This window comes from Hibiscus syriacus, unplaced genomic scaffold (assembly GCF_006381635.1).
Source record: "Hibiscus syriacus cultivar Baekdansim isolate YM2019G1 unplaced genomic scaffold, ASM638163v2 tig00110945_pilon, whole genome shotgun sequence".
Lineage (NCBI taxonomy): Eukaryota > Viridiplantae > Streptophyta > Magnoliopsida > Malvales > Malvaceae > Hibiscus > Hibiscus syriacus.
In genome coordinates, this window is record NW_024062926.1 from 1649683 (window position 1) to 1668835 (window position 19153).

The window sequence follows — 19153 nt, forward strand, 5'->3', positions numbered from 1 at the left end:
AAATACTAAAATTGAAAGAAACTTGAATGAATTGCATTACTTCAACCAAAAGACAAAACAAAGACAAATACCAACTTCACATGGTTAAAGACTAAACAGTTTAGCAGTATTGGCAGCAATCGAATGAATATAATAAGCAATCTAAGTGAAATGGTTAATCTATTATTGAAAACACCAGTAAACTTATCATCAATTTCAATATGAAAAACCTAATAATAATGCAAAAATTTCAAAATAAAAATAATTAAAAAAACTAACCATCGGTGGTTGATTTGGTTGATTTTCCATTTCTGACCGTGAATGATTTCGCCGGAGATGGAGACTGATATCGTCGGAGATGGGGACTGATTTCGTCGGAGATGGGGACGGATGTCGCCTTAGAGAGTGAGAGATGGAGATGAGACTGAGTTGTGATTTAGGGTTTTAGGTTATGAGTTGCGATTACGGGATATACTGTGGACGGTTCAGTGTTCCGATATATTAATATATTCGTGTTTGGAATTTGAAAAAAAAATACACGTTGGATACAAATGGCGCTATGTAAATCGCATTGCGATAGTCAGATTCGCATTGCGATTTACGTATTCGCATTGCGATTTACGTATTCGCATTGCGATTTACGTATTTGCATTGCGATTTACGTATTCGCATTGCGATTTACGTAATCGCATTGCGATTTTCCAAATTCGCGTTGCGATTTACGTATTCACATTGCGAATTAGAAAAATCGCAACGCGAATTTGGAAAATCGCAATGCGATAGTCAGAATCGCATTGCGAATCTGGAAACTGATTTGCGATACCGGAGATCGTGTTGCGAATTATCGATCGCATTACGATTTAGTTGGTTATTTTGGCAAATCCAAAAAAAGTTGGTTAAAATCGTATATTATAAGGCATTTTTGGTCACTGAGGTTATTTTCTCATGGGAAAGATTACGATTGTGTTCCATGTATCATGTTCATATTTTCTTCTTCAAATTCAACATTATATCATATTTAATAATCTAAGAACTAAAAAAAGACATGTCATTTGTACTATTAATCATTGGATTCCAAGAGAAGCAAAAGATACGGTAAAGATTTTATTCAGGTGTTAAAATAATTCCTAATTTATATGAATATAACCAGCAACAGATTTTTTTTGAGAAAATAACCTCAGTGACCGAAAATCCCTTATAATATATGATTTTAACCAATTTTTTTTGGATTTGTCAAAATGACCAACAAAATCGCAATGCAATCTCTAAATCGTAACGCGATCTCCAGTATCGCAAATAAATTTTCAGATTCGCAACGTGAATTTGGAAAATCGCAATGCGATTCTGACTATCGCAATGCGATAGTCCAAATTCGTGTTGCGATAGCACTGTTTATCGTTGCGATAGCACTGTTCACCGTTGCGATAGTATTGTTCACCGTTGCGATAACACTGTTCACATTGCGAATTTGCGATAGTATTGTTGTTTCATGTCCAGAAGGATGCAAAAAAGCTTTAAACTTGGGATTTTTTTTGTTTGAATTCTCTTTATAAGGTTTTATGATAGAATATAATTTTTTAAAAAATAAAAATAAATTTTATAATGTTTATTTATGATAAACTATAAATTTTAAATAATATAAAATTAAATAAATATAAATTCTAAATTATTTATGATAGAATAGAATATAATTATTTATTTATATTTAATCTCTTTATTTTCTTTCTTTTAATTCCCAGATTCTTCAGCTGCATCTAAAGTTACTAATTGTACCTTGTATTTCTTCCCTCAAATGCCAAGTTTTTCTACTCCTGTTAGTGGCATTTTCTTAAACTCTGTCTTAATGCTTTCTAGCAACTAGCAGTGCTATCGCAAAAAAAATCGTTGTTGTTTCCTGTCCAGAAGGATGCAAAAAAGCTTCAAACTTGGAATTTTTTTTGTTTGAATTCTCTTTATAAGGTTTTATGATAAAATATAATTTTTAAAAAAATAAAAGTAAATTTTATAATGTTTATTTATGATAAACTATTAATTTTAAATAATATAAAATTAAATAAATATAAATTCTAAATTATTTATGATAGAATAAAATAAAATTAAATAAAATCCCAAGTTTGAAGTTTTTTTGCATCCTTCTGGACAGGAAACAATAAAAAAATTATAAAATGTGAACAGTGCTATCGCAACGGTGAACAATACTATCGCAACGGTGAACAGTGCTATCGCAACGGTGAACAGTGTTATCGCAACGGTGAACAGTGCTATCGTAATGATTTTGGACTATCGCAACGCGAATTTGGACTATCGCAACGCGATAGTCAGAATCGCATTGCGATTTTCTAAATTCGCGTTGCGAATCTGAAAACTTATTTGCGATACTGGAGATCGCGTTGCGATTTAGAGATCGCATTACGATTTTGTTGGTCATTTTGGCAAATCCAAAAAAAATTGGTTAAAATCGTATACTATAAGAGACTTTCGGTCACTGAGGTTATTTTCTCTTTTTTTTTACACAAGCAATGTGATAGTAACAATATTTGGCTTTTGTGAAGGTTAGAGAGGACTTAAGAAATAGGCTAAATCCTTTTTTTTTCCCTTCTTAAAACAGTAACCGTTTAATTGTATGTTTGTAGCTTAAAAACGAGGGTTTGTTGTACCAAATAATTTATTCAATGGGGGCGTTATATTTTTGAAGTTTTTCTTAATGTTTTGATCCTGTTTAATTTGCTCGATATTAAATTATACAAGTTGACTTAGGGAACCATCCACGACCATGGTTGTAGACTTGTAGCATAGCATGCGGCATGCCATGTTATCTTGGAGCATGGTAATGGAACTCACTTGTCCCTAGTCTAAAAACCCAGTTTTTTTAGCCTTGTTTGCCAATGCATTTGCCAGAAAAACAATGGTTATTAATTGTGTACCTATCTCAAGCACCCCATTGGCTCAGGCATAGGCAGGGAACTCCTTCCCTTAATTGAGCCCTTCACTGACAGCTTTCACTGGCTCTGCTTAAACCAATTTGGCTGAACAAAAACATGAGTTTTCATGGTATACTATAGTAATTATAAGCTTAACCTAGGGCTGAATCCAGTTTGAGTAATGCTTGAATTTGGATTGAAGGTGATCCTCGTTGACCAGTCCAATTTTCCCAGATCACTTCATTTCATCTAATAAAGGGGAAAACAATTTAGTATCAGGTGAGTAATCTTCTCCGTGGTCTAATCAATTTTTCAACTTTTTAAGCTGGGTTCATCATTTCTTAGCTTTATGGTGTAGGGTATTGTTCAACAACAAAAACATGTAAAATAAGATTAACCCCCTTTTTTTTTTTTGCCAAATCCACAATTCACTGTCTTACATGCCAATGAAAAGTTAGTAGGATTTCTATGTTTCAGAAAGAAAACTGGAACCAAGACAATATAGATGAATACCAAAGAAAACTAGTACTAAGACAATATAGATGAATACAAAACCTTACAGAATTTGTAACATCTTTTTTGTTCTGAGACCCCTGGCGGTAGCCTCAAGGGCTCCAAATAATTATTGGTTCGTTTGTGTAGGATTCTGTTCCAGGAGTCGAGCTCTCTCAAAGCTGTTTTTATCATCTACAAAACTCGATACTCAATACTTTGTTTAAGGGAGATAGTTACTTATTAAGCAGATTCATACTTTGTTTAAGGGAGATAGTTACTTATTAAGTAGATTCAAACGACGATAATATGTATTGACCTTTTGTGGCGTTTGTTTCAAAAACGTTGCTATAGGTATCGACCTTCTGCGGCGTTTGTGAGCTTAACTTGTTGCGGTATTTTTTGTTCTCAAACACCGCTAACTTTAGCGGTGTTGGTATGACCAGTGCTTCTGGCAGCGTTTTTCCTATTGCCGCTATAGAACTAAAAAAAGTCACTAAAACTCTGTTTTAATGTAGTAAAATAATCCACCTCAAGCATTATTTTCCAGAGTAGGGTAATTATTGCAGTACTTTTAGAAGACTCTAGAATTCATAGAGTCTTCAGTTGAAGACTCCTAAACTGCTATGAGTCTTTAACTTTGACAAAACTAAAGAAGCATGGTAATTCATATGTCTTCCACTAAAAAAATAAAATCGCAAGATATTCCTTACGTCATTCCATTTATATTGTAGCAATGACCTTAGATCAACAAATAATATGGTGATAGTCTTATATGGGAAATTCTTTTTACCACTGCTCTCTCTACATGAGCAAGGAAGCCTATTTAAACGTGTGTGTCTATGTGTATGCATGTATGTATGAAAGTGGGAGTCATCAACCGAGAAACATGGGGAAAGGAGGAATCAAGTTTTCTTAGGGGTTGTTTCAGAAAAGACATATTAATATACGGTTAATATACGATGTTACCAGATATATTAAAAGATATTTAATAAATTCGGTTTAGCGTTACCTATTATAATGACAGACTAATAATATTTTAGGTAGAAAACATAAAAAATTATTAAAAAATTTGGTAACGGGTAAACTTTGGTTATCGGTAAATTTTAGTTATCGGTAAGTATCGATACATATATATATAAGTGTTCATACTTATTTCACTGTGGAAAACATTAATTTAATGTTATCTTTTGTGTGAGTTTAAAGATATTAATTTAATAATTATATGCGTCTAATGATTTATTTTTATGTTACGGTATATATTATTATTAAATTAAAATAATAAACATAGATATTACATATTTATTATTATCTTTGGTTAAAATTGTTAAATTTAAATTCTAAATAATATTTTATAAAATATCTAAACAATCAAATAATTTTTTGTGTAAATGAAATTATTAAATTAATATTGTAGGTGGAAAACATGAAACACTATTAAAAAATTTTGAACCATAAATTACATAACTTTCAACAAAGTATCGATACATGTACAAAAAGTATCTATACTTTCAACATATCAGGTAGTCTTACCGGTTTTGTCATAATAAAACTAGTTTTGTCATATTTGTACCTGTTATATTATAAAATATCGATATATTTTTATAAAAAGGATCGATACTTTCAACATATCAAGTAGTTCTTTACCGATTTTGTCATAATGAAACTGGTTTTGTCATATTTTTACCTGTTATATTGTAAAGTACGATACATTTTTATAAAGTATCGATACTTTCAACATATCAGGTAGCTCTTTACCGATTTTGTCATAATGAAACTGGTTTTGTCATATTTTTATCTGTTATATTGTAAAGTATCGATACATTTTTATAAAAGATCGATACTTTCAACATATCATGTAACTCTTTACCGGTTTTGTCATAATGAAACTGATTTTGTCATATTTTTTACCTGTTAAATTGAAAAGTATCAATACATTTTTATAAAGTATCGATACTTTATAGGCGCTATTACTGCTTTTCTTTTAAATTTCAAAAGTGTCAATACTTATTTAAATGGAATCGATATTTTCAACATATCATGTGGTAGTTTAATGTAATAGGTATCACCTATTTGTTTTACCTTTTACATTATTAGCAACCTTAAAAAAATCGGTAGGTATTTTAATGTAATAGGTAACACTATTTTTTTTACCGTTTACATTATTAACAACCTTAAAAAAAACCGGTAGGTATTTTAATGTAATAGGTAGTACTTATTTTTTTTTTACCGTTTACACTATTAACAACCTTAAAAAAAACCGGTAGGTATTTTAATGTAATATATAATTTAAATTTTTTGTTAACATTTATTCCTAAGGTAAGTTTATCATAACTAATAACAAATTAAGTAAGTAATTACCTATTTTGTTATATAAACGCTACTTAGTATGTTATTATGTTTGATAATGTTTCCAGAATTAACCGATTATGTTATCCTTGGTAACATTTTAAGCGTTTACCTAATATGTTGTAATAACAAATTAAGTAATTAACCTATTTTATTATATAAGTGCTATCTATTACGTTATATAAGCGCTACATAATATGTTATTGTGCTTGATAATGTTTTCAGTAATTAACCGGTTATGTTATCATTGGTAACATTTTAGGCGTTTACCTTATATGTTGTAATAACAAATTAAATAATTAACCTATTTTATTATATAAGCGCTACCTATTACGTTATATAAGCGCTATTTAATATGTTATTGTGCTTGATAATGTTTCTAATAAATAACCGATTATGTTATCTCTGGTAACATTTTAAGGGTTTACCTAATATGTTGTAATAACAAATTAAGTAATTAACATATTTTATTATATAAGCGTTACCTATTACATTATATAAGCGCTACCTAATATATTATTATATTTAATAATATTTCCAGTTAAATAATATAACATAACCAATCTATATTTTAACGAATTACTTATTTAACCAATAACATAATTTTTTAACCGTTTTTTAATCGTCATACAGTATAACTTCGAGTTTACTTAACAAGCACTTTTATTAGATTTTCAAGCCTGCAACCTACAGTGGGTAGGTGGGACTCTGATTGTGTCATTCCATTGACAAATATATTACTATAGTACATCATAAGAAACTTCAAAAGCAAAAGCATGTCAAACCCTTTCTTGCATATAATCAAAGTGGGGTGAAAAAAGGACAAAGGTTTCATTCTTCAGAACTTCAAATCAAAAAGACTTACTTAGCACTTTGGTCGGCATATTATATTAAAACCTCTAAAAAAATATTTTTTTTGGATCAATATCTCTCAAACAATAGTAATTAGAAAAATAATCTCAAAACGTTATATAAGATGATCTCGTATTTCGTAAAAAACAAGATCAAACCTCCGACTTTAAGAAAAGTGATTTTATACATTTATTATTATTTTTATCTAATATTAAATTTTTATTTAAAAAAATTGATGGGTCTCGTGTCCTATATAACGCGAGGTCCATTAAACACGTTTTATAGGATGCGAGAAAATCTTACCCAAACACTTTGAGGGTATTTTCTAACCAATGATGTTTGGTAGGTATTGGTTAAAAAAATAATTTTTTGGGGTTTTAATATAATAACACCACTTTGGTCTCTACCCAAAATGGAGAATAAAAAACAAAAGGAAAAAAAGGGAACTTTTATAGGTAGCCTTCCACACTTAATTATTTCAGTGTAATAATTATCTACCACGGATCAAAATATGTTTTGAAACCCATATTTCTAAGTGATGGTTATCTATATAAATTTGTGTTGTTGAACTGTGATTAGATGAAGGGTATACTGATTTTACAAATTTCAATTCCCTACTTTTAATTTTTTTATAGTATATTTTATAAGTGCAGTTACAATCAATGCATATATGAATAGCTACTATTAGAATCAATCATTACAAGTATGAATATGATCCCTATTTTGGTAAGAAATTAAACCAAAATATAATTTGCAGATAACTCACACCTAGTTTACATAGAGTGAGATTGGAACTCGAAATCCATGCCTTTTTTGTTTACACGGTTTAAAATAGTCCAAAACCCCTAAGAAATAGTCCAAATTTTACTCTCCTGCTGGGGATGCATAAGTTATTTCACCAACCATTGCAAAGGGTAAGCTAGAAATCATATCCACGTTATTAGCAATTGGAAAATATCTAAAAAGTAAGATTATGCAAGGATGCGTTTTGATCGATTGATTCCCCATTAACACTATCAAGTAACAGCCAAACTAATAGGCAATAGCAATAGCAAAAGAAACCTTCGGTGCTTGATAGAAGTTATCCTTTATTTTCCAGGAAGTACCAGTTTCATTTCACGAAGGGTGTCAGGTGAAAAAAACATAAGCCAATCCACAGATTAGAGAAACAATTTCATTTAACTAAGCAAATGTCGCAAGAAATTGAGCTACTAACCTGAATGGAGAACTTGATAAATATTGAACTGTAATACGATAAATTTTCAAGTCTGCTTAAATGAAAATGGAAAAGAAAAAGCTTGATAATTTCATTAATACTAACCTTTAATCCAATGCAGTAATCTCATCATAATACTGTGCCGTTGTGAGGTTTTACAGAGTTTGTGGCATTTCCCCACCGGAAAAATCGGCTATAACAGTGAGCACCTGCAAGGACCTTGATGATGGCATATAGGCCTGAGTTATTGGGACTTGCGTTTGATGAAAGCCCAACAAAACACAATATCGACTTAAATCCAAAAGCCAACAAAGTTAAGGAGCCCAAGGGGCAGAACTATAATATACGCTCGCAAAACGTGGGATATGTTATATGAGATGGGCAAGAAAATGATGGCGATGTACCATTCTGGTTTAAAGTTCAATGCTTTAAGCTCTTGAATGAAAATGATGGCCACCTTTGTATCGTCTTCGCCTTCTTTTCTTTTAGCTCCATTTGTTTCACACCCTTCTTCTACTTCGTCTTTGTTTTTCACAAGGTTACGGTCTTCATCTGGGTTCAGATTGTCTTTTGTAGTTGCTCCTTTGTGTTCTCGACGAGCCAATTTTATGGCTAACTCTCTCGCTAGCGGCAATCTCGGCCTTACTCAGCAGCCAATATCGAACAACCCAAGGTGACCCCCTTTTTATTTTGCTATGTTGAGATTAAGCAAAATTGGGTTTTAGATTGAGGGTTCTAGATTGAACAATGCTAATGGAGTATTTATCTTTCTCAAGAGAAAATGAACTTTTTGTTGGTTGTTAGGAGATGCTTTTTTTTTTCCTTTCTATTTGGTATAGAATTGACCTTTGAGGGCTATAAGCTCAATTCTGAAACTAGTGGAGTAAATAATATCAGCTTGATTTTATAAATGTTTGATGTTTATATGATAAGATCATCGTAATTAGATCCTTGGCTTCACTTTTGGTTTCAATATGTAAAGGTTGTCTCTGTCCGTGTTTCATTTTGGTGAAATACAAAGAAATTATACTAAAATGGTTGTTTTTTCTTTTGTGAAAATGCTGTAAAGATAGTTTTTTGTTAGTCGTACTTTTGTTTTCTAAATGATTGACCTTTGAGGGCTATAGGCTCAATTGACAATTCTGGAATTAATGGAGTAAATATTAGCTACACTTTAGTCACTGATTAATATTTATACGTTAAGATCATCTTAGTTAGATTCTTTGGCTTAACTTTCGGTTTCTATATGTGTTAAATGAAACAGAGTTATTAGATGGTTAAGAATTTGTTAATGTTTGTTATCTGGATAGTTAGAATATTGTCAGATACTAGGCCATATATACCTTACACTTGTAAAGGGTAAATCACCTTTGATTCATTCTTGATTAGTAAAAATCAGTTTCAATTCTCTTTACCTTCTTGCAATTTTAATCCCAAGTTCATTAAAGCTAGTCGCTGCTCTTCATCTCCATCATACGTTGGCCACCGGACATTCATCCCTCAGCACCATGCCTCCTTCTTCACAATATGCGAAGGTTGTTTCTTTGTGTGTGTTTTCATTGGTGAAATACCAAAAATATGATACTGAAATGGCTGTTGTCTCGTTTGTGAACATGCTGGAAATATCTCTTTTGCTGCGAAAGAGGTTGATGGAGGAGAATGGAAGGGAGACACGCTTGCAATCGGCGTTACTGAGAAAGACATGACCAAGGATGAAAACTCCAAGTTTGAAAAACGATTTTGAAAATGTTAGATGGACTGTTAGGTGGTCTATTATCTGAGGCCTCCTCTGAGGAGGATTTCACAGGGAAAACTGGCCAATCAACAGTTCTTAGACTTCCTGGACTTGGCTCCAAAAGGGTTGGTTTGATTGGTCTTAGACAGCGAGCTTCTTCACCTGCTGCTTTTTGTGGACTAGGCGAGTCTGTTGCTGCAGCCGCAAAGACTGCTCAAGCCAATAGCGTCGCTGTTTTCCTTGCCTCATCAGAAGGCCTCTCACATGAGTCAAAGCTCAGTATTGCTTCAACAATAGCATCTGGTAATGCCTTCATGATATCTTAGTATCATGATTGATGTTCTTATTGGATAGATTGAGATTGGTAGTAGTTTGATGGTTTGCATTTACATAGGGATGGTGCTTGGAATACATGAATTTAATAGTATCAAGTCAGAATCAAAGAAACCACAGCTGAAATATGTGGATATTCTTGGTCTTCGAACTGGACCCTAGTTGGAGAAGAAGCTCAAGTATGCTGAAGATGTTTCTTCTGCTGTAGTATTTAGGAGAGAGCTTGTGAATTCAACAACCAATGTACTTACCCCTGGTTTGTATATGCATTATTCTTGCTTTTTTGTTTAAGATAAGGCTGCGTTTGGTTTTGTTTAAGAAAGAGGAGACAAATCTTATGTGTTAATCTAATGTGCCTTTTTATGCTGCAGCTGCACCAGCGGCAGAGGCTTTGAAATCGCTTCCTCGTACAGTGATGTTCTATCTGCAAACATCTTGACTGCAGAGCAGTGCAAGGAGTTGAAGGTGTGATCTTATCTGGTAGTCGCTGCAGCATTTGATAATCCCCCTCATTTTGTAACACCCTCAACCCATACCCGACCCGGATACGAGTCCAGTATGTCACATTGACTATCAAAAACAATATTCTTAAAAAAAATTAAAAACATTTGGATTTATATAACTAAAATACGATAATATACATAGGTTTATACAAAATTCTTCAAAATGCTCAAAGCATACACAACTTAACAGTTTAATTACATGCCAACAGTCATTTACATAGCAAAATAATCTACTGATTAAGTTGCCTCTGATCTGATAGTTGCAAGAGTAATGTTGTCCAGCTGCTTAACCTGTCTCGTCTACTTTCTCGGATCCTACATGTGAAACACTCACACGCTAAGTAATCGACTTAGTAAGGCAATATAATAATAATAATAATAATAATGAATTGTAATGAAAATACCATAATGAGATGAAATGAAATGAAATTATATACGTAATCAATGCAATTATATCACCATGTTCCTTACATATAAGCATATTACATTAACATTCATGAATTCATATTAATAAGTTTATTGGCCTATGATACCATATTGAGAACCTAAGGTATGTGAGTACTGTGAGATTATGCACTATGTTGTCATCACAGCTCGTATAAATGCACCAAAGTGCCACGTAGAATTGCACCGAAGTGCCACGTAGAATTGCACCGAAGTGCCGCGTAGAATTGTACCGTAGTGCCATATAAGATGTCCCTAAGGACCACGTAGAAAATTCCTTAAGAATCATATATATATGTTAAGGATCAAGTATATTTCTCAAAAGACATCACACATGTTTCAAGGAATACATATATGTCCTAAAGGACCGCATAGACCTTCTACTCTTGGCATGCCAACTATACCTATAGTTCTCATCTACATAACATGGGCTTTTCTCAACTTACATAATATATCACGTAGACATGTCAATTCCTCACCTTCATCACATAGCTCATATAACTTTGCATACATATTCATTTAAACATACTACATAATACACATAGTATGAATTCCTATTACGTTTCATAATATGAGATGAATTATGCATCAATGTATTGAATCTAGACTCATCACAAGTCTAGAACTGGATACACTACGATAATCATGTTATGCATATGCACTCACCTATATTTCTTTGCCTTTCCCTCGATCGATCTTACTGGGCAATTGTTCTGGAACTTGTTTAGGCTCTGTATCTACATAGTAATACATTGATACTTATCAGTATACTAATTAATATATTCTAAACTATCATTTCTTAGGTTAAAAGAAAAGCTATTTTCATCTCATAATAAAGGTATGTATCGATGCACTCTACAGTGTATCGAGCACTCCTAATGTGTGCATCGATGCACTACCAGTGCATCGGTACAAAATTACATTCGATGTTTTCTTTTAAGGGGGTACATCGATGCACTAATTGCATCGATGTCATTTATTTGAGTGCATCGGTACATTGAATGTGTATCGATGCACATAACCCAAAAATATTATTTTTAGCACGAAATCCCTTCATAATCCTCTCAACACTACATAATTCACCTCCTTTTTTTATCCCTAACTTGCATACACTTACTTAAACTAATTATTATCCATTCAATACCTCTAAAACTTAAAAATCCAATCCTCCATATAGAATTTAAGAATCTCACTCAAATTCCAACATGTTCTAATTCCTATTTTAACACTTCCTATTCCTTAATTATCTTGATGACAAGTCAAATCTCACTTCCAATTCTTATTATGAACTCTATTCTAATTTCACTTTTCTACTTCTTTTCTTTAATTCTTCATATACTCCTCATCTGATGGTTTTAAAACAAATTAAACTTCCTTTAAGCTTAGCTATTGTCTAATGGTCATAAATCAACCATAAATTCATCAAGAAATTTACTAACAAGAGATCTTACCTTTAGCTTCGGTCTCACGTATGAAGAAAGGATGTTACATTTCTTCCATTTGTGCTACAAACCCCTGAGTGGACCTATTAAATCCAAGTTAGCATTCGTCAGGAAAGGGTTGACTTTTGACAGGTAATTTCATAGATAGATACACATTCTAGCAAGAAGATTTTTATGATTTGGTTGTAGGAGGAAATAAAACAAGGATAATGCTGAGATGCATCATTTGTTTAGTTTACCACGCAATGCCATAATAGAGAGACATGCCCTTCACTCTGTATTTATACAAACATCTCAAGTATTACCAGTAAAAATGGGATTTCATTTCGCGTTTTTCACTTATTGCTGTGTGCTGTCTATTACCTGAATGATTTGAGCAAGATTTCTTCCATATGCCATTGGGATCATTTTAGCATGAGTGATCGGGATGTATCCCTCCTGTTTATCTTTGTGGATATATATACCTATATGTTTCGGATACTTGTCTTGCATGCTTAGTTTTAAAAAGCGTCGCTTAAGCGCGATTAAAGCGCTAAGCGACTCGAGCGAGGCCTCTGGCGCTTCAGCATAGCAAAAGCACTACGAATTCATTAAGCGGTAGTAATCGGCGCTTTTACAGCGCTTTTAGCAAAGCGCTAATCGACGCTTAATCGCGAATTTAGAAGATAGAATTTTGGGCTTTAGCATATACAATTTTTGGGCTTGTTTAGGGTTTAGCGGGCTATTAGATTATCAGACTTAGATTGGCTTTTAGTTTAGGTGGGCTAGGGTAAAAAATGTGATTGAAATAAGTGGTAATATAAGAGTTTAGAGAACGATTGAGGTTGAGCTTGAGCGGTAAAAAATTCCCAGAGAGCGATCATCTTCCACGCCTCTCGGCTCTCGCCTCACGCTCACGACTCCTGACTCACGAGACACGACTCAAGTTTTGATCTTCATCTTCCTCTCATCTCACTCGAGTCACGCTGCTGCTGCACTTCATCAACCGGTACGTAATTCTGTTGTTTATATACTTATAGTTTATTGCAAAATTGTGTTTTATAGTTTATAGAATACTGTTCTTCTTTATAGCTTATTGCTTTGTCCTTTGTCCTTCTTTAAGTACTTAGTATTACTAAATTTTACATGTAGACTAAGGCAAGCAAAATGCTTGTTAAACTGTTTTATAGTTGTTACTGCCTTACTGGTATAGTTTGTAACTTTGTATACTGGATTACTGGTATTGCTTTCTGTTATTTTAGTTTGACTTTATGTTTAATTTATCTTTTATAGAATGACTTCAATGGCGGGTAAGGCGGGTTCTTCAAAGAACGGGTCAGAAGACCCGGTTAGGAATATACATACAAGATCCGAATAATAAAATCAGCTTTACATGCTCTTTTTGTGGACAAACATTTAAGGGAGGTGTGTTTCGGATCAAACTGCATATGATTTGTGGTTTTAAGGATGCTCGTAAATGTCTAAACTGTCCGGAGCATGTGTGGGAAGAATTAAATGTGTTCATGATGAAGAAACAAACGGAAAAGGCAGAACAACATATGCAAGCAAAAAACTGGATGCACCAACAACAAGCTGATGAATACGATGGTGAAGAAGAAGATGTTGAAATAGGAGGGTCTAGTAGCAAGATGCCCCACCCAAAAAACCAAGGCAAAAAGGTCCTATAGACAGTACTTCACTCCTAATCCTCGAGAAGCAATCAAAGCTAGGAAGGAAGGGAGCAACAAACCATCAATGAAACATGTCGAAAGGACCTTAGGGATAAAGTTGTCATGAGATTGGGAGGTGGTTTTACGATGCAGGGAATTATAAATAATTAAATATTAATGTTTTTTAAGTTTTAAGTTGCTGGAAGTCTTTTTTTTTTGTTTATGCTGATGGAAATATTTTTTTATGTAGGTATTCCTTTTAATGCCGCAACATATGAGAGTTTTCAAATAATTATTGAAGCAATCGGACAGTTTGACCCCGGGATGAAAGCTCCAAGTATGTACGAGTTAAGAGTTCCCATACTTAACAAGTAGAGGAAGTTCAAAACCAAATTGTGGAAAATAAGAAAGAATGGGCAGAAAAAGGTTGTTCAATACTATCGGATGGATGGCGTGATTCCGTTGTTCAAAAAGATATCATCAACTTCCTGGTAAACTCCCAAAAGGGTTCGGTCTTCGTGAAGTCACTTGATGTATCTGATGTTTCAAAGGATGCTGATTTGTTGGTTCATGTTCTAAATTGTGGAAATAAGAAAGAATGGGCAGAAAAAGGTTGTTCAATACTATCGGATGGATGGGTGATTCCGTTGTTCAAAAAGATATCAAACTTCCTGGTAAACTCCCAAAAGGGTTCGGTCTTCGTGAAGTCACTTGATGTATCTGATGTTTCAAAGGATGCTGATTTGTTGTTTCATGTTCTTGATAAAATGGTGGAGGAAGTTGGTGAAGAGAATGTGGTACAGGTGGTGACTGATAATGCATCAGCTTATGTGAAGGCAGGTAAGTTGAGTTGCAACTTAGTCTTTTGATAATCTTTTGACTAATGTCATCTACTCATCTTATTCCTCTAATTTTGTAGGGAAGTTGTTGGAAGCTAAAAGACCACATCTCTATTGGACACCATGTGCTGCACACTGCCTAGACTTGATGTTGGAGGATATTGGCAAACACATTCCTAGGGTTAAAAATGCTTTAAAAAAGGCCATTTACTCAAATGGATATATATATAGTCATGTTGGTTTGGTGAACTTGATGAGAAAGTTCACAAACCAAAAAAACTTGCATAGACCGACCATCACAAGATTTGCTACTTCCTTCATCACTCTTGCCCAGATCCACAAACAAAAAAACAATTTGAGGAAGATGGTGACTTCTCAAGAGTGGGAAGCGAGCAAGTGGTCTAAAGAACCACAGGTAAGAAAATAAAGTTACTTTTGCAAGAAACATTTTGGAGGAATGTACTTATTCTCTCAAGTTGACGGGCCCCTTAGTGAAAGTTCTTAGACTAGTTGATGGAGAAAAAAATCCAGCCATGGGGTACATCTATGAGGCAATGGATAGAGCTAAGGAGGAGATTCGTGATAGTTTTCGAACGAAGAGGATGATTACAAGAAAGCTTTTGAAATTATAGATCATAGGTGGGAATGTCAACTACATAAACCTTTGCATGTTGCGGGACATTTCTTGAACCCGGGGATCTTTTATGATGAAGTTGGTGGTGTGCTTTGTGAAGAAGTTGAAAACGGTTTTTATGAATGCATGTTGAGGCTTGTTCGCGACCAAGAAACTCAAGACAAAATTTCAGACGAGTTAGTTAAATACCGAAAGGCAGAAGGTCTCTTTGGTATTAGCTTGGCTGTTAGGCAAAGGAAAACAAAATCACCAGGTAAAAAAATGCTACTTTATATTTTAAGTTTTAAGTTATTAATTATTCTCTCAAATATAGTTTATGCTTCATGTTCATTTTGCTATACGGATTCTTAGTCTCACTTGTAGTGCTACAAGTTCTGAGAGAAACTGGAGTGTTTTTCAACAAGTAAGTTTTTTTTACATGTTTTTTCTTAATAATATTGCTGGAAAAAATATATATATATATATGCATAATGTTGCTAACATCCAGTTTTGGTTTTTTTCTTGTAGCTTCACACTAAGAAACGAAATAGATTAGCACAGTCTAGATTGAATGACATGGTGTTTGTGAAATTCAATCGTGCCTTGGAGCGCCGAGCTAAAAGTAAGGAGATCGATCCCATTCTTTTGCAAGATATTAATGAGAGCAATGAGTGGTTGATGGGAAGAATGGAAGATGATGAAGATGATGATGAGGCGGTGTTTGTTGGTGAGGATTTGACATGGAGTGATGTTGCTAACGCTTCCGGTGCATATGAGCCTAGTTATCTAACTAGAGCATCAAAAGTAGTGAATGATGGAGCTGGACCATCGAGAAATGATAAAGGAAAATCTCCTGCTCATAATCCTATCTCTAGTAGACCATCTCGTAGATGCTTAGTTGATGAAGATGAGATGGAAGAAGATATTGGAGTGTCTAGTGATGAAGGAAATGGTGTTGATCGAGTTGATGACGATTTAGAGGATTTTTAGTTATAAGGAATTGAGGGTTTAGAAAAATACTTTTGTTCATCTCACTTTAGACTACTTTTGGTGTAGACCATTTTTTGAGATTAATATGCTCGTATAATCGTATGGTTAATGGTATATAAGTATTTAAGTGTTTATAACTTATAAGTAATTTGAGAATTATATTTTGGTGTTTAAGCACTTATAAGTTTTGAATATATGCATTGACACTTTGATATTTAAGTATTTATAAGATAATTTATAAATATTATGTATTTTTTGTGAATTTCGGCCTTTTTGGCGTTTCGTGTGCATAAAGCGAGCGCTTTCGCTTAGCGCTTCGGCGTCTAGGACTCTAGACGCTTTAGGGCGCTTTACGCTTTTTAAAACCAAGCTTGCATGTTCTTAGTGGTGGCTACAATATCAAGACCGGCGGACCTGGTTGCGCAATTGATGCCATGAAAATAGACATGAGAGGTTCTGCAGCAGTTCTCGGTGCCGCAAAAGCTCTCGAGAATATCAGACCTCCTGGAGTCGAGGTAAATAATTGTCGCTATTCCCCCCCCCCAAACAAATCTGCGTCTTTTCTAAGCTTTATCTTAAAGGGGTGGGGGGAAAGGATGGGTACTATTTTCTTATGTTTTATTTGCTTCATTCATGTTCATTTGCTTAACCGATATCTGTATGGAATCTAGCTTGTCACCTAGTAAGTTATCCTTTTATGCAGGTTCATTTTATCGTCGCATCTTGTGAAAACATGATAAGTGGAACAGGTATGAGACTGTCACGGTTGGGAGAGAGGAGGAGAAACACGAAGCGAAGGGCATTGGGGATTCAGAAAATGAATTAGGTTGAGCTAGGGATTGCACGTAATGAATTGGGGAATTTTGATGTAGAGGAATTAAAAGGGGAGCATGTGACTCACATGGGAAAATTAACATGAAGAAAAGGAAGGGAAACAAGGGCCTTAGGATAAGCCCAAGCCAAAATAAGAGGAAACCTAGTTTATTGTGATTAAATAACCATGTACTGCAGAATATAGTTTTCATGTGTGAAAAGAACGAACTTTTTCTTATCTTGAATCTCTATTCTCTCGTCTACTCTCTCCTCTTTTCTTCTCTTCTTCGTCTATTTTTCTTCTCTATTTCTTGAGGGTCATAACAGAGACCTGGAGATATTCTCAGCATCAAATGGAAAGACAATTGAGGTAATACTTTGATTATGATTAGGAAAAGGAAATTCGAGGTATAGGTGAATAATATGGTGTTGTGACACTTTTAACCGGGAATAAATGACTTATTGCTCACTTTATCGGTTCCAGGTTAATAACACAGATGCAGAAGGCCGGCTTACACTTGCAGATGCTTTGGTATATGCTTGCAACCAAGGTGTTGAGAAGGTAAAGCTGGACGATGCACATCCGAAATTTTTGTTGACAGCTTTAAACCTGATATTTGTGGATTGCTTATTCTGTATGAATAACTAGGAGACTAGGTTCTCTAATTTTGCAGATACTTGACCTGGCAACTCTAACTGGGGCATGAATTGTTGCTCTTGGACCCTCAATTGCAGGTACATGCATGACATATATGGTTTAGGGTTTAATACAAAGAATTTCCTTAACACGTAAAGTCCTTTCTTGATTCTAGTCAGTTCGGAAGGCTGTTGCATTCATCGTTTTCTTGGTTATTACTCTATTGAAATTCATCGGAAACATTTTTCCTTTTCAGGCATCTTCACACTGAGTGACTAGCAAAGGAGGTATTCGAAGCTTCAAAGATCAGTGGTGAGAAATTTTGGAGGATGCCACGAGAGGAAAGCTATTGGGAGACGATGAAATCAGGAGTTGCTGATATGGTAAATACTGGTGGTTGTCAAGGTGGCGCTATCACAGCGGCTCTGTTCTTGAAACAGGTAAGTAATAACAGACATTTTTATCTGCAGTTTATGCAGCCCTGAATGCTCCAATCCTTTTGATACATTGTGGAGCTCGATTGTTGAACTATGGTTTTGCAGTTCGTCGACAAAAAAGTACAATGGATGCACATCGACTTGGCTGGCCCTGTCTGGAATGAAAAGAAGCGTGTCGCAACCGGCTTCGGCGTCTCGACTTTGGTGGAATGGATTCTGAAGAGCTCTTCTTGGATGTAAAAAGCTTGGACCGTGCTGTGGTGACAACAATCAGCATGCAGCTTTTGCTAGAGTTTCATGCAGCTTATGAATTTTGTAATTGTAATATTTTTTAAGGAAAATAAATTAGAAATAAATAAATTGTCATTTCATCATACATGAAATGCTTATAATATGGATTGCTATTTCGTTGTAATCAAGCAATTAGAGTTTCCGCTTTAAACTGGCATAGAAAAATGGTGAAATTTGACATTTTTAACACTTGATGAGTACTCAAGTGAGTTTTTGTGTCGCAAAAAAGGTCTAGTTGTGGTTTTACCCCTTTTACTGTGCTAAAATTTGGAATATTCTCTCAACTTTAATTTGGTATTATAACTTGGTCCTTCAACTTTACATGTTCAACCTATAATCAGACAAAATTGTTAGGGATATGGAATATGAGAGTGGCTAAATCCGTAATTAGACAAAAAAACAGAATGACTAAAGTTGTTTTAAAAACATTCACGTCATTCCGTTTTTAAAAGTAATTGATGGTAATATCTATTTGAATCTATTAATAATACTCTAAAAGTAGAAAGATTTTATCATGTCGAATAGTCAAATTAAATTCAAAATTTCAGTATGATAGGGACTAAAGACATGACCAAAAAATTGTTAGGATATATTAAGAGGGACTAAACCCGTAGATAG

General features: G+C 34.1%; 2 protein-coding genes and 1 pseudogene across 2 annotated transcripts; all 3 read left to right on the top strand.

Moving 5' to 3' along the window:
* Positions 1–9474: 9474 nt before the first annotated feature.
* Positions 9475–10054, top strand: LOC120147934 (leucine aminopeptidase 2, chloroplastic-like). The gene is made up of 2 exons (XM_039161163.1): positions 9475–9847; positions 9939–10054. The coding sequence occupies exons 1-2, from the start codon at positions 9556–9558 to the stop codon at positions 10037–10039; spliced, it is 393 nt and encodes a 130-aa protein (XP_039017094.1). The 5' UTR covers positions 9475–9555; the 3' UTR covers positions 10040–10054.
* A 4534-nt stretch (positions 10055–14588) lies between these two features.
* On the top strand, positions 14589–16450 carry LOC120147907. Its single transcript, XM_039161150.1, has 4 exons — positions 14589–14755; positions 14835–15169; positions 15702–15791; positions 15896–16450. Exons 1-4 carry the CDS (start codon positions 14683–14685, stop codon positions 16355–16357), a joined length of 960 nt encoding a protein of 319 aa, XP_039017081.1. The 5' UTR covers positions 14589–14682; the 3' UTR covers positions 16358–16450.
* A 353-nt stretch (positions 16451–16803) lies between these two features.
* On the top strand, positions 16804–18499 carry LOC120147908 (annotated as a pseudogene).
* Positions 18500–19153: the final 654 nt, after the last annotated feature.